The 15,551-nt window shown below is 42.2% G+C and overlaps 1 protein-coding gene across 1 annotated transcript; it reads left to right on the plus strand.

The window, feature by feature from the left end:
* Positions 1-112: 112 nt before the first annotated feature.
* ESD (esterase D) lies at positions 113-15,551 on the plus strand. Its single transcript, XM_063125275.1, has 9 exons — positions 113-223; positions 4,164-4,236; positions 5,791-5,879; positions 7,170-7,268; positions 8,319-8,443; positions 9,800-9,919; positions 11,969-12,067; positions 14,544-14,711; positions 15,328-15,551. The coding sequence occupies exons 2-9, from the start codon at positions 4,169-4,171 to the stop codon at positions 15,406-15,408; spliced, it is 849 nt and encodes a 282-aa protein (XP_062981345.1). The 5' UTR covers positions 113-223; positions 4,164-4,168; the 3' UTR covers positions 15,409-15,551.

Raw genomic sequence — 15,551 nt, forward strand, 5'->3', positions numbered from 1 at the left:
GCTTCCTGGGAGATCGAGTTCTCTCTTTCCTCCAGAGCAAGCCACAGCGTGGGCTCAAGGACTACAACTCCCACAGAGTCGTGTCGTGCCAAAGAGGTCCAGGTTTAGTATCGGGAGGCCGACTGTGAGCAGGGCCCGGTGGCTTCTGCTCTTGACCAACTTCGGAGGTTTCCTTAATCCTTCCCGGGACAAGCCAAGACAAAGCCAGGGTTAGAAGTGGAAGGTAGGTAGGGCGAAGTGTTGGTTCGCTGTGTCTGTTCTCGGCTCCTCTCTCCCACTCTGGTTGCATAAGGATTGATCATTGTTATTAGCAATGGATCGCCAATTTATTTGAGCTTTTATGAGGTTTTGCTTGCTGGGTTTAGCTGATTAACAGTGCAGTCTTATGCATGTCTACTCATAAGTAAAGCCCATTAGATTCAATCGGCCTTACTCCCTGGTATTGTAGTTTAAGAGCGCAATCCTATGCATGTTTAGACAGAAAAAAGCGTGGCTAGCTGGGGAATGAGAGAAGTTGTAGGACTTTTTTAAAAAAAACAAATAAACCAGAAACATGCATAGGTTCTCGCCTTAATTGTATAGCGCTAGCCGTGTTGTTTTCTTATAAAGTTGCATATGCAAAAGTAAATAAATAAATAAATAAATAGATCCTTGCTCCCAGGGAGTTTACAATATAATATAGAGAAAATGCCGAGGGAGAGATGACTGGGGATAAGAGGAGTTAATTTAGTTACACGTGGCTTGTCTTAACTGAAGAATAAAGCCTGTATTTATGTATGCAAAACAGAGTGAGCTATTTGGTGGGTGGAAAGAAGGTGGGGGAGTCAATAAGTGGCAACAAACTTATTTAAAAATTGCACCATTCTTGACCAGATACAAAAGAGACAGGGCTCCTGCAGCTTTAACTGTTGTGATGAAGAGGGAATTTCACCAGGTGCTGCATGTATACAAATGACACCTGCTGAAATTCCCTTTTCTATGCAACTGTTAAAGATACAGGAGCCCCACCCTCCTTTCTATCTTAAAAGCAGAGTATTATTAAATCTAACTAGCCTGTTCCAAAGTTTGTGACAGGTTGCTACCTGTTTTAAAAGCTAATAAATAGCTATCAAAACAATTAAACCAAAACAATTAATTCAATGCTTGAAGACAATGGACAGACCTTGGTCATAAGGCCACTATCATAATTCTGCTATGCCAAAATTAGCAGCTAAAGCCTTCCTAAGAAGCATATGAACAAAATATTGGTCTGTTGAGCACCTGCCTAATCACACGAAACTTAAAAGAGCTTCCTTAATTTCAGTAGAGAGGTGTATTGAGAAATCCTCAGGAAAGGCTCTGTTTCACCCTGATGTGGTGCCCTCCAAAGGGTCAGTGGTTGGGGACGATTGGAGTTGTAGTCCAGAACATTTGGAAGGGCACCATGTCAGAGAAAGTTGTGCTAGAAGATGGCACCCTGAGAGCTGTGCTAGAAGACCTGCATCTATTGCTTTTAAATTATATATTGTTTTAACTTGGATTATGGTTTAATTTGTTTTTAACTGTGTATATTTATTGTTTTATACTGTATGTTTTTATCTGTACGCCGCCCTGAGATCTTAGTGATGTAGGGCGGGATATAAATATTTTAAATAAATAAATAAGACCTGGTGTGGGGGTTACAAAGGGAGAAGGGGTCTTTGAGGTATGCCGTTACTCTGCTAGTTAAGGGCTCTTCAGTCAGTATCTTTAACGTAGATTTTTAATGAAAAAAATTAAGGTGCACTTGATGAACTTCTTATTGAAGTCCTATCTACTGTCAACAAGGATACAAATAGGATGAAAGCACTTGCATGAGTGCAGGCTTATCTAGTCTCCAGCGAGCATGGTACAAATCCAGCACTCTGCTCACTACACCACACTACTTTTGTTGTGCTCACTTGTGGGAAACATGGCATAACACTGCCATTAGTGGCCCAATAGAGGTGAGAGAAAGTGGTCGACGAGGGTTGCCACATTTTCTGGAAGGATTGCTTCTGTACTTTTAACAACAACCTGACTTACGGAAATGAGACTTGGCTGCTATTTGAAAGCGTGTGAGCAGAACAAAAAGTGTCAGTAGCTCTAACCAGCAAAGGGACCTGGGCAGGTCTTAGTAGCCAGTGTGGTTACTAAATTGTTGGACTGGGACTTGGGAGATCCATATTCTAGTCTCCACTTGGCCTTGAAATTCACTGGGTGACCTTGGGCCGGTCACTGACTCAGCCTAACCTCACAGGGTTGTTGCTGTGAGGATAAAATGGAGAAGAGTAGGAGGATTGTGTATCTTCTCTTGTGCTCTTTGAAGAGGAAAAAGGCACTAAACTTAACAACAACAACAACAACTGATAGTTGGACGCCCTTGCTGGCGCAGGCATGAACTTCCTGGGACCCTTGGGAGAATAAGCAACATGTGCTGATTTGGCCGAAGAATTATGGAGAAGTATGAGATTGTGACTCCAGGAACTGGGAGCAGGAGAACTTCTATTGATTTACCTGCCATAGGAGACAAAAAAAGCCCAGTAGAACATAAGAAAGACACAGGAAAGATGACTCCACCTGATCAATCACAGAAAATTATTGATCTTCTGAGTAAGAAGATGGATGAGATAGGAGCCAAGATAGAGAAGCAACTCAAAGGAATGAAGGAGGAGATCAGAGGAACAAAAGAGGAACTGATGCAAGGGATCAAGAAGATGGACAATGTTTTGAAATGAGACAGGGAAGATCCAGGCAGTCACAGTGCCAACTACCTATTTGCCGTTATTCACCTTCATACCTTCCATATTTTTCTCTCTCTACCTTTTATATACTTGTGAACCTATAGCCTCTTACTTTATATCACATTGGGTCAGTTCGCACAATCAACAGCCTACTGCGGGTTGCTTAAGCCATGGTAAGCTGTGGCGTATGCTGGTACATACTGGCCAGCATTTTGCATGTTCAATCTCTGACCATGGGTTGTCATGGCATGCAATAACTGTATGTGCACTTCTCTCTTTTAGGATAGGGAATGGAAAACTGTGTTCCTCAATGGATTATATTCCATGTCTGTCCTTCTTAGAGCAGTCCCATTGAAATGAGTGGGACTTAAACATTGAATATAACCCAAAGAGTGGGCTGTGATGTTTCAGGTTGTCTGCCAACAGGGCTCATCCCCACCCCATGTTAGATGTAGATCCCAACTCAAAACTGGAAGCCAGGAGTGCCTGCAGTGTTTTTTAAATATCTGCACCCATCACAAGGCAGAATGGCAGGCTGGGTCATGTCATCCCACTCCTAGATTGGGTGGCTGCTCTTCCAGAGCTATGAAGATGTAGAGTCCGCACATAGCCCTGAATTACCTGTGACTTGCAAGGACCAGTCCAAGCGGTGTTTGAGAAGGAGGAGATGCAGCTGATGCACTAAGCTGGATGGGAGGGGACCTGCTGGACTGTTTCCAATTTTTGCTACAATATGAGGCAGAAACAGTGGGTGGGATTCCCATCAAAAGCTAAAGTAGCCCCCAGCAAAAAGTGACCAGGGAAGGTCAGGGGCAGGGGAAGGATCATTCCTACTGTTATAGGTTGAAACTGCAGCCTACAGACACACACACACACACACACACACACACACATTGGAGAAAGCGAGCCCTCATTGAAGATAGTGGACTCTCATCCTTCGGAGTGCAGGAAGAGAAGGGAAACCCTGTGAGGGAGTGAAAAAACAAGCTGAAAACGTCCTTCCCCAGGGCTTATTCAACAAGGTTTTTTGCTCAATGAAATCAAAGGCTACGATTTCATGGAGCAGACAACTGCAAAAACCTAGTTGAATAAGCCCTGAGGAAGGACGTTTTTTGTCTGAAATGCATGGGCACCTTCATTAAACCCTTTTTTATACAAATAATATTTTGCAACATTAGCCTTGGTTCCGTCCCTGCCTTCGGCTTGTTTTGTCAATCCTTCGGAGTAAACCTGTGGAGGACAGTGCCACAAAGCCCCTCCCAGACAGTGACGCAAAAGAACTTTGACACACAGGAGAACCAATGATCATAAAACCCTGCATTACTCTGCCGTTCATGGGCTGCCATTGTACATGCTGTATGTTTTCTTTCTTTTTCCCCTCAATTAACTTATGAGCTCAATGCTTCTGTTTGCTTTTGGCAGAGATCATGGCCTTGAAGGAAATTTCTAGCAATAAATGCTTTGATGGGTTTCAGAAGGTGTTTGAGCATGACAGGTAAATATGTTATTTGTTTAAAGGGTTTTATATTGCTCTTCAACCCTGTTTTCAGGGTGATTTGCCTGACAATATAATCGTGATATAACACAATACAATACAATAGAATTCAGACAATACAACAGTAGAAGCAACACCTAAAACAATTGGACTCCAAAACTTTTAAGACTCTGAGAGAATAAAAGAAGTATTAGGTGGGGGCAGGGTTCAAAAGGACAATGCAAGCAGCAGGGAAAGTCTCCCTAGGAAGGAAAATCCACATGTGAGGAAGAGTAAATATATGGATTGAACCCAGACTTAGTTACACATTTGGTTTCCACTGAAATCAGTAGGGCTTCGTTTAGTCATGACCATTGTTTTCCATAATTTATGTATTTATCCATTACATTTCTATGTTGTCCAAATAGCCAAAGCTATCTGGGCAGTTCACAAAAACTAAAACTCTGAAATACAACATGATAAAACATAATGGCCCCGTTCAGAAGACACCTTTAACCATGGTGAATAAATCAAAAAGCCTTATTCACCATGGTTAAAGCTGTGGTTTAAGGTGTCTTCTGAATAAGTTTTCTGGCTTAACCACTGTGCTTAAAGCCATAGTTTAAGGTGTCTTCTGAATGGGCCCAATATGAAACCTTTAAAAGTTTAAAACTGAGTAAAACCTAGCAGCTGGGAAAGATTGAAAAACGGAAGAACATACATTTAAAACAAACTGAAGAACTAATGAGTTTACTCTTTCCTGCGATGGCAATACTCCACATTAAGCATTGTGTCCATTCCCTGAAAGAAGGCTCTTTGATCGAGTGGAGGCTTTTGTAAGTGGAAATATGAATGATGGGGAGAGGTGATTTTTGCAAACTCCCCCTTCTACAGTCCCTCATGCCGCCATGCACACCATTCCAAATGGTCCTCCAACCCTCTGGAGCAGATTTGAGGGGGTCAGAAGAAGGGGGGAATGCGAGAAAAACCACCTCCCCCACTCCCACTCACAGAAGCCTCCACAGAATCAAAGGGCCTTCCGTCAACCGAGGGATATCATTGGATGCAACCCTCAAGAATGTATGAAAAGAATTCATACAAAGACCATCAAATGCTTGCAGCGTTTTCTGAAGGTGTTCAGGCCTTGGTGTGGTTCCAGAGGAGGTTGCTGAGAGAGCATTTTTTCTGTTCTTTAACTTCGCTGACTGACTTCTGTAGTGCACATTTTGTTGTTCCAAATCCCTGTTGACTTACGTGGCGCCATCTTAGCCCTTATACTGTCCATTCAGGCTCTATGCTCCACCCCGCATGTGTCCTTTGCCCCATACTCAGATGCCCAGTTCAACCCTCTCTCATAATCTCCATCCTCTCTCAACCTCTGGCAATTCCTAGCTCCAATCGTTGGCTGCCACTGCATGAGTCCTTTTCATCAAAGCCATTTATTGTTGAATTAGTTTCACAGATTTCCTTGAAGGAACAAATCATCTAAAGCGCCTGGCTCAAGCATTGGTCTTTGGGAACACTGGTTTGAGTTTCTTATATTGCTCTGTGTTAATTGCATTTTGTTGTTTACAGTGTTGAGCTGAAATGCAAAATGAAGTTTGGAGTTTATTTGCCACCAAAGGCAGAAACTGAGAAATGTCCCATATTGTACTGGCTCTCAGGTAGGTAATTGTCAAAGTTACCTTTGAAAAGGATGTCACCAAAGGTGGCTAGAATTAATTTAGGGTATTTTTTTAGTCTGGTCTAAATAGGCCTTTTAATATTCTGCAAAATGTGGCTTGGATTAAAAGTGCTTTTTTTTTTTTTGCTTGTCATCTAGACAAATGTGGAAATCTTTAATGAAGAAGATTGTTTTGCTTATATGTTGTCAGCTGAGCCTTGATAGTTCGTGTATAAGCAGGTCTGGTAGTTTGAGGCACATCCATCCATGCAGAATGTTGTTAGGCATGACAGAATTTGACATCTGAAGAGGTACAGCTTTTTCAATAAGCCAGGTTTTAGTCCTTTTGGTTATGAAAGCAGGATATTTAAATACAGACAATGTCTTTAAAAGGCTCCACGGTTCAGGAGATATGGCTTCTCTGCCCAGCACTACTGAATATTCCTCTTTTGCAACTTTCTATCATTCTATGCTAACTTTGACACACAGTTATTGTTGATTTGTACGGCTGTTCCCTGCCTCTATAATATGCATAGCAAAAACATACATTTTTAATCCTGCTATTTGAAAAAAAGTACTTCACTAGTTTAGTCTGTCTGAGATATATTTTTGACAGTGACTTCAATTTCATTTTAAAATATGGAAAGTTGTATGTGTTTCTTAGTGCAGAAGTGCAACTCTGCAAAGGTACAATTTACATATCACAGCAGCAATTCCAGGGTTGTTTAATCCAGGATTTGTGGGGACACACTGCATACTTGTTTCTGCTGTTAATGAACAACTCTGGAACCTGGAAACTCTGGGTTGTTTATAGGTTAAGTAACCCAGAGTTAACCCGATAATTAGCCATGGTTACTGGGTTGTTGATTAAAAGCAGAAACAATATGCTTCTCTTGTCCCTGCAACATGGTGCCCTCCAGATGTTCTGGATTTCAACTACCATCGATCCCAGCTAATATGGTCAATGGTGAGCAGTGCTAGGAGTTGTAGTCTAAAAGATATGAAGGGCACTACATTGGAGAAGACTACTCTAGAAACTTGCTTGATGGAATGCTGATATTCTCCTGATCCTGCATTAGATGCTCCATCCCAATCTGGCCATGCAGATTTTCAGAGTCTTTGGTAATGAGGTATTAATGCATTTTTTCCTACATGAGGAAAATTTAATCCTTAATTTGGGACTAAAAATCCTTTTAATTTTGGGGTGAAACTAAGTTCATTGGCATGGTGTAACTATCTAGGACATGATTGGCATTGTTACTACTATTGCAATATTCTGCTGTCTTTTCAGGGTTAACATGCACGGAACAAAACTTCATAAGCAAAGCAGGCTTTCATCAAGCTGCAGCTGAACATGGCCTTGTGGTTGTTGCTCCAGATACCAGTCCTCGTAAGTGATGAATTGTGTTTGTCATTGTTTTTATGTAGCTGCTCATATCGCTATTAAATTAAACCAATGTTAGTCTTACTTAGATTAAGACCCATTGAAATTTAAGTCATAACTAACTTAAGTCCCATTCATTTCAATGGTGCTAAACAGCATATATTTGGGTTTTACCAGTAAAATTGGTCTTAGGAGCAGTCCTATTGGAGAAGGGGCCAATCAAAGATGGGAATGTACTGTAAATCTCACTGGCTCACATTCCAGTGTACAAAACTATGCCTGGTGTTGAGAATGTGGGAGACATTTTTTCCCCTCTCCCATAATACTAGAACCTGGGGTCATCCCATTAAGCCGATTGAGGGGAGATTCAGGACAGATAAAAGGAAGTACTTCTTCACACAGTGCATAGTTAAACTATGGAATTCACTACCACAAGATGTGATGGCCACCATTTGGATGGCTTTAAAACAGGGTTGGATAAATTCATGGAGGAGAAGGCTAGTCCTGATGGCTAAGTGCAACCTCCAGTATTAGAGGCAGTAAGCCTATATACACCACTTGCTGAGGAACATGGGTGCACCATGTCCTGCTTGTTGGCCACTCTGAACAGAGTACTGAACTAGATGGACCCTTGGTCTGATCCAGCATAGCTCTTTTTATGTTCCCTGTATTCCCAGGTTAGATGTTTTCCCAGTTGTTGGCCCCAGCAGTTGCTTGAGTGGGAAAGATCCAAGAGCTATGTGTACGTTTCCCCATGAATGCATCTCCTTACTGGGAAAATACATATGCACTGAATGTCAGCATTTTCTTGGACCACATGAAGCCAGACAACAACACTTTCAGTTGCACCCTCATTGTGCTATTCTTTTGGTAAAGCCCTTCTGAGTGTGCAAGGGTTTTCTGCTTGGCAGCTGGTTGGAAAAATATATTCCTGATTGCTGGGAAAACGTTATGCCCAGCCGAGAGAACCCATGTTTAAAAAATCCCCATTGAGAGCACAGAAAGGAGCACAGCCCTGAATGGCGATGATCAATGTAGGATTTCTTTCTGTGATAGGTGGATGCAATATTAAAGGAGAAGACGAGAGCTGGGATTTTGGTACCGGAGCTGGCTTTTATGTAGACGCCACTGAAGAACCGTGGAAAACAAACTATCGCATGTATTCTTACATAAAGGATGAGGTGAATTTCAGCTAGGTTAATGTAATTAAAATTCTCAATTGGATGTGTATAGTTGTCTTAATCTAACTATAGCGTGTAATATAATATGGGGATTCTTCAGCTCTCTTGCTCTGTGTGTGTGCGTGTGTGTGTGTGTCTGTCTATCTGTCTGTCTGTGTTCCTTATCCTTCTGTGTCTGATGGTCAGACACGTGTGAGTGTTTTTTCTGGACAGAGAATAAAAATTCTGACATTCCACCACCATGCCCATGAAGGAAGACTCTGTTTTGGTTTCCACATTTCATCTCCAAAAGAACAAGGCTTCTGTACATTTGTCTTGGTCTGTCCCTCCCCTTTTCTGTCCTCATCTTCTTCACTCGGTACTCTAGGGATGGGCAACGTGCGGCCTGTGGGCTGCATGCAGTTCCCTCCACCCCCAGTGTGGCCCCTCCCCAACTACTGCCCACCCTGAAAAAAGGTGACCAAGTGGTGTCTAAAACACCATGGAGCACAGAAAAGGTCACATGTAGCTTGTGTGCAAACTACATTTGACTCTTTTAGGACCCCATTGGTGCTACTCAGCCCTAAAACCTCCCAGAGAGCTTCAGCTATGGGGCGGTATATAAATGTAATAATAAAATAACAACAACAACTAATAAAGTCAAATATAGCTTCAAAATAGCGAGATTTGACCTTTTTGGTGCTCAGTAGTGCTCTGCTTGCCATTTTAAAAAAATATTATTTAAATTCATTTTTCAGAAGATGCAGCCCACAAAAGGAGGTGATTCGGGAATTGTGTGAAAATGGTCCCTGGACCTCCTAAACTTCCTTCCCCACCCCTGTGGTACCCCATAATATAATTCCTTATGATCTCTTACCATTTTACTTAAATTTTTGCTTCCAGAGGAAGCCAAATGGCCTGAGGGTAGATGATGCAGCCGCCTTGCTGAAAGTAAGCAGGACTACATCTGGTCAGGCCCTGAAAGGGAGATCTTCTGGGAGCCCCTCATGGTATCCTGTCTTGAGTTCCATGATGGAGGAAAGGTGGTGTATCAATGTATTCAATAAATGAAATAAAGTGTCGCCTTGAAGGGTGCAGGCTGTAGTCTTGCTCCTCAAACTGTCTACCTTCATATATTAGCAAAGTCCCCACGCAAAGGAGAAACATCCCCAAGCAAAGGAGGAAATTATTCATTCTTTCTCCATTTGTACCCAATACCAAACAAAGATAACTAGGTGAGCAGTATGTCAGCTCCTTTTAGTTATAGTGCCCAACAAAGCAATCTATAGAGATTAGGATAATTTAGCTGTTTTCACCCTATGCAGGTCAACATATGAATATGCTCATATATCTTTCCTTCCCACTGATGTCTTTCAGTTGCCTAAATTGATAAATGCCAATTTTCCAGTCGACTCTGGAAGGATGTCTATTTCAGGCCATTCAATGGGAGGCCATGGTGCTCTAATCCTTGCTCTGAAGAATCCTGGAAATTATAAAGTAAGATTCTGAAGTTTAAAGTATGTCAAATAATATAAAGGAATTAGATAATGAAGCTAGGAGAAATAATAACATTGGTATGAGAAATGCTCCTGAAAAAGTAAGAGATGGATAACTGCAAATTCTATGCGCTCTTACTTAGGAGTAAGACTTATTTAATTCAGTGGGACGTACATCTGAGTAAACATGCATATGATTGTGCTGGTAGTCTCCTTAATCAAGAATAGTGTTCTGAATCTTTACAATTAATGGTCGGTCAGTATTTAGTCCGCATTTTAAATATTTCCAAATTATTTTTTAAAGTGGGTAATTATTCTAGAGATATGTCGATAAGACTGTGATAAAAGGCTGACATTTTATGAGTATGTTAACAAAAATCAGAATTAATAAAATCCAATTCTATATACTGTGCCGGGAAAAGTTGACGTTGCATTGGTGTTGATTACAAAGAGGTCATCACAAATATTAAAAGAGCCTGTGTAATGTAGTGGATAGATTAAGTATTGGACCTAAATATTGTCACGAGTTTCTTGGAAATGGGCAAGTGCAGGATTGAGCCCAAGGGCCACCAGTTGCCTAACCCTGCACCAAAATATGACGCAACCTTGGCAAGTGAAGATATATTGATAGACCAGGACAAGAACAAATAAGTTGATTTACACTGCGCCCAGTTGTGCGCAGTGTAGTTAAGGACGGTCAGTAAAAGCGTTAAATGGAGTTACTGGGGGGAGGGTCAACCTAGCAGCCTAAAATGAAAAATATTTCAGCAATCTTTCTGAAACCCAGTACTGCCAGAAAGAAATGCTGGCTTTACATTCCCTGCGCGTTTCAGGGAGATTGCTGCAATATTGAGGGCTGGATGGGTTGAAATTGAAACCCGGGCCTGCTGCCGACGGTTTCAATTGAGCCCCTGGCTTCACCTAGAAGCAAGGCCGCAATTGCGGCCTTGCTTTCGGGTGGAGCCGGGCGCTCAATTGAAACCCGGGCCTGCCGCCAACAGACAAGGTGAAACCGGGGTGGGGTGGGGGGAGACTTACCTGGTCTGTCGGCAGCAGGCACGTAAGTGGGTTGGGGCTTACCTGGCAGGAGGTTTTTTTTTTCTTACCTGCTCCGTCATCGCAGTCCAACACCTTTGGAGGGCACCAGGTTGGGGAAGGGCTGCTCTAAACAAAAAAATAAGTAGGTGGCTCTAAGTTGTTCGTCATCAGTTTTCCACAACCCCACAGTCACCTCTGCATATCCTATTCTCCATCCTGTCCTCATGGTTTATCTGCTTTGGCAGAATGAGAATTTCACTGGTACTTTCTGCCTCCTTAGGGAGGATGTGGTGTTAAGGCTGGTGAGCCTTAACTCCCAATTTCCCCGCTTTTTGGTGCTTGGTGGAAAAGTGTACGTCCTTAACGTTGTTTTATAAACCGTAGGTTTTTTGTTTATTGATATAGATTATGTTTATGACCCAAAATCTTTGCTAACCATTTGATTAGACTCTTGCAAGAAGGTAATACTTATTTTAGATGGAGATTTCAGTGTTGTTATAAATATGAAAATGGGTAATCTATGTTACCTACATTACTTTCTGTCCAAAATATATCTCAGAGTTAGGGATGCTTAAATCCATAGGTTTCAATAGGCTTCTGCAGTTCATCCTATGCTGGATTGTGACTTCTGGCAATTTGCCAAAGTAAGAAATATATAGATTTTTTAATCCTAATGTAGGAGACTAAAAGTTTCCTTCCTTCCTTCATGAATCCTATTCTATGATAAACATGTTTTTAGTACAATCAGAATTGGTACACATAGTTTTGCAACGGATAGATTTAAGTGTGCACAATGTTCATGAACAGGTGAACTTTCATGCATAGGACAAGCAAGGCTTATACTGTTCTTCTTTTCTTATACCTGAGAAAAGTGGAGGGGGGGCGTGGAATAAGCAACTGTTTTTTACAACTTTACAAATGGCAGCTTTACAATTAAGTGTTTTTGAGGGAAATCTGAATGTAGATTTTAGCAGAGGAACTTTGTGTCGCTAATCTTAACATTTCTAAATAGTCTGTTTCAGCCTTTGCGCCAATCTGCAACCCAGTTCAGTGCCCATGGGGGAAAAAGGCTTTTAGTGGATACCTAGGATCGAATGTAACGGACTGGGAGGTATGTATTGGAAATGTCAGTGCAGTGTGACATAATAGAGAAGTTTTATAGTTTTAACCACAAGCATGGCCACCAAACTGCTTTTACCATTTTAAAGATATACAGGTGAGAACTGAACATTTTGAATGGCTAAATAGTAAGGGGAGAGCTGCTGCTGCCGCCAGAGAAAGTGAGTTAGGGCCCATTCAGAAGACACCTTAAACCTTGGCTCTAACCATGGTGGTTAAGCCAGAAAGACAGGCCGCGTTCCGAAGACACCTTAAACCATGGCGGTTAAGCCAGAAAGCCAGGCCACGTTCAGAAGACACCTTAAACCATGGCTCTAACCATGGTGGTTAAGCCAGAAAGCCAGGCCATGTTCAAAAGACACCTTAAACCATGGCTCTAACCATGGTGGTTAAGCCAGAAAGCCAGGCCGTGTTCAGAAGACACCTTAAACCATGGCGGTTAAGCCAGAAAGCCAGGCCGTGTTCAAAAGACACCTTAAACCATGGCTCTAACCATGGTGGTTAAGCCAGAAAGCCAGGCCGTGTTCAGAAGACACCTTAAACCATGGCTCTAACCATGGTGGTTAAGCCAGAAAGACAGGCCGCATTCCGAAGACACCTTAAACCATGGCGGTTAAGCCAGAAAGCCAGGCCACGTTCAGAAGACACCTTAAACCATGGCTCTAACCATGGTGGTTAAGCCAAAAAGCCAGGCCATGTTCCGAAGACACCTTAAACCATGGCTCTAACCATGGTGGTTAAGCCAGAAAGCCAGGCCACGTTCCGAAGGCACCTTAAACCATGGCGGTTAAGCCAGAAAGCCAGGCCGCGTTCAGAAGACACCTTAAACCATGGCTCTAACCATGGTGGTTAAGCCAAAAAGCCAGGCCACGTTCCGAAGACACCTTAAACCATGGCTCTAACCATGGTGGTTAAGCCAGAAAGCCAGGCCACGTTCCGAAGACACCTTAAACCATGGCTCTAACCATGGTGGTTAAGCCAGAAAGCCAGGCCACGTTCAGAAGACAACTTAAACCATGGCTCTAACCATGGTGGTTAAGCCAGAAAGCCAGGCCGTGTTCAGAAGACACCTTAAACCATGGCTCTAACCATGGTGGTTAAGCCAGAAAGCCATGCCACATTCAGAAGACACCTTAAACCACGGCTTTAACCATGGTGAATAAGGCTTTTTGCTTTATACACCATGGTTAAAGCCATGGTTTTTTTATTATTATTTATTTATTACATTTTTTTATACCGCCCAATAGCCAAAGCTCTCTGGGCGGTTCACAAAAATTAAAACCATTAAAAACATAATAAAACATCCAACAATCTAAAAACCCAAACCCAAACATGGTTTAAAGTGTCTCCTGAACACAGCCTGGCTTTCTGGCTTAATCACCGTGGTTAAAGCCATGGTTTAAGGCAGCCTTCCTCAACCTGGGGCGCTCCAGATGTGTTGGACTACAACTGGCTGGGGCATTCTGGGAGATGCAGTCCAACACATCTGGAGCGCCCCAGGTTGAGGCAGACTGGTTTAAGGTGTCTTCTGAATGGGGTCTTACACTTTCTTGAAACACTTGGGCGCTACAGGTCCACCAATGCCCAGTTAGTATGTGGTGGTAAATGCTTTATCCTTCTGTCTAGGAACACAGCGAGAGCCCCAGTGGTAGGCCAATTTGAAAGCAGCTTTTACTATTTCTGCTGGTCCTGGCTGGTAGTGAACGCCTCCTCCCATATGTACCTACCCGGACCTTAAGATCATCTACAGGGGCCCTTCTCCGTGAGCCCCTGCCAAAGGAAGTGAGGCAGGTGGCTACTAAGAGGAGGGCTTTCTCCGCTGTGGCACCCCGGTTGTGGAATGAGCTCCCCAGAGAGGTCCGCCTGGCGCCTACACTGTACTCCTTTCGTCGCCAGCTGAAGACCTTTTTATTCACTCAGTATTTTAACACTTAATTTTAACTTAAATTTAAATTATACTGTTTTAACTCTGTATTTTAACCTTATATCAATTTTGCTGCGTGGTTTTATCCTGGTTGTGCTTTTTATATTGTATTTTGTATTTGTATTTTTAACTTGTTGGTTGTTTTATGATGATTTTAATTTTTGTGAACCGCCCAGAGAGCTTCGGCTATTGGGCGGTATAAAAATGTAATAAATAAATAAAATATAAATATTTATTTATAAAATAAATAAATAAATAAAATAGTGGGAAGGAGCCTGCTCTGTTCTTGGGTCTTCCTAAACAGGCCGAAGGGAACTGAAAATACTTGTGTTCCTTCAGCAGAAAGAGAATCTTTATAGTAGCTATTAGGCTCCCATGTTATATTTTGAGCCTGGTCTGTATTATGTTCCAATTCCAGATTGTGTTTCAATTGTAAATTGCATAAGTGCTTGGCCCTTTCTGTGGGTCATTCTTTTCCTGATCATTTCAAACCGTAACAGCCTGCTGCTATTTTTAGCAGTGAATGTACCTTTATCTGTTGCAGGCATACGATGCCACACACGTTGTGAAGTCTTACCAAGGCTCCCCTTTGGATATTCTAATTGATCAAGGCAAAGACGATCAGTTTCTTTCAGTAGGGCAGTTGCTGCCTGATAATTTCATTGCTGCCTGCACAGAGCGTAAAATCCCAGTGGTCTTCAGATTGCAGCAGGTAATGGCCGAAACGTGTGTGTGTGTGTGATACTTAAATCTCAGTAGGTAATGGTGGCTTTCCCCTCCCTCTTCTGAGGGAAAGTATAGGCAACATCTTAATTGTTTCATGTATATCTGTATTAATGCCCTTTAACAAAACAAAATCACAAGTCCACAGACATTTCTTTTTTAAAAAGTTCAACATAAATCAGTTAAACAATCTGAAACACTTAGGGAGCGATCCTATGGCCCCTAGACAGCATCTGGGGTGGTGGGCATACGATACTTCAGATTTTGGAATCCAAGATCTGCCCTCTGCCCTCTCTCCCTTGCAGTCAGTGCGGAAAGAACCGCTCCGTCTCTTTCTCTGATAATCTCTTACAATGAATGTTTTGTGTATATTTGATCTGAGACCAAGGGCCAAGAAAGTTCCTTCTGTATTTTTGCTGTAAAACAGCCTTCTCCAACTTGATGCCCTCCAGATGTGTTGGATTGCAACTCCCATAATACCCAGTCAGCATGGCCGTGGTTGGGAATAATGGGAATTGCAGTCCAACACATCTGCAGGACACAGACCCATTATTGTAAATAACCAGCTTGGCTTCTGAAACTGATTGGTCTTTTCTTCTCTCCAGGGCTATGATCACAGTTACTACTTTGTAGCAACATTCATTAATGACCACATCAGGCACCATGCAAAGTATCTCAATGCTTGATGAGTACTCGCTTTGGGCGCCTCCTGACAGTACAAAACAATTGAAGATACCAGTGGAAATGAATAACAAGAGTTGTGTGAACAATTAGCGCCTATTGCAACGCAGCACTGATTTTATGTCTCTGAATAAATATTTTGAATATG

This window comes from Elgaria multicarinata, chromosome 4 (assembly GCF_023053635.1).
Source record: "Elgaria multicarinata webbii isolate HBS135686 ecotype San Diego chromosome 4, rElgMul1.1.pri, whole genome shotgun sequence".
Taxonomy (NCBI): domain Eukaryota; kingdom Metazoa; phylum Chordata; class Lepidosauria; order Squamata; family Anguidae; genus Elgaria; species Elgaria multicarinata.

Coding starts and splice junctions, on each gene's coding strand:
- ESD (XM_063125275.1), top strand. CDS start 4,169: ATGGCCTTGAAGGAAATTTCTAGCAATAAATGCTTTGATGGGTTTCAG. Junction 4,237..5,790: donor AAGGTGTTTGAGCATGACAG/GTAAATATGTTA, acceptor TGTTGTTTACAG/TGTTGAGCTGAAATGCAAAA. Junction 14,712..15,327: donor TGGTCTTCAGATTGCAGCAG/GTAATGGCCGAA, acceptor TCTTCTCTCCAG/GGCTATGATCACAGTTACTA.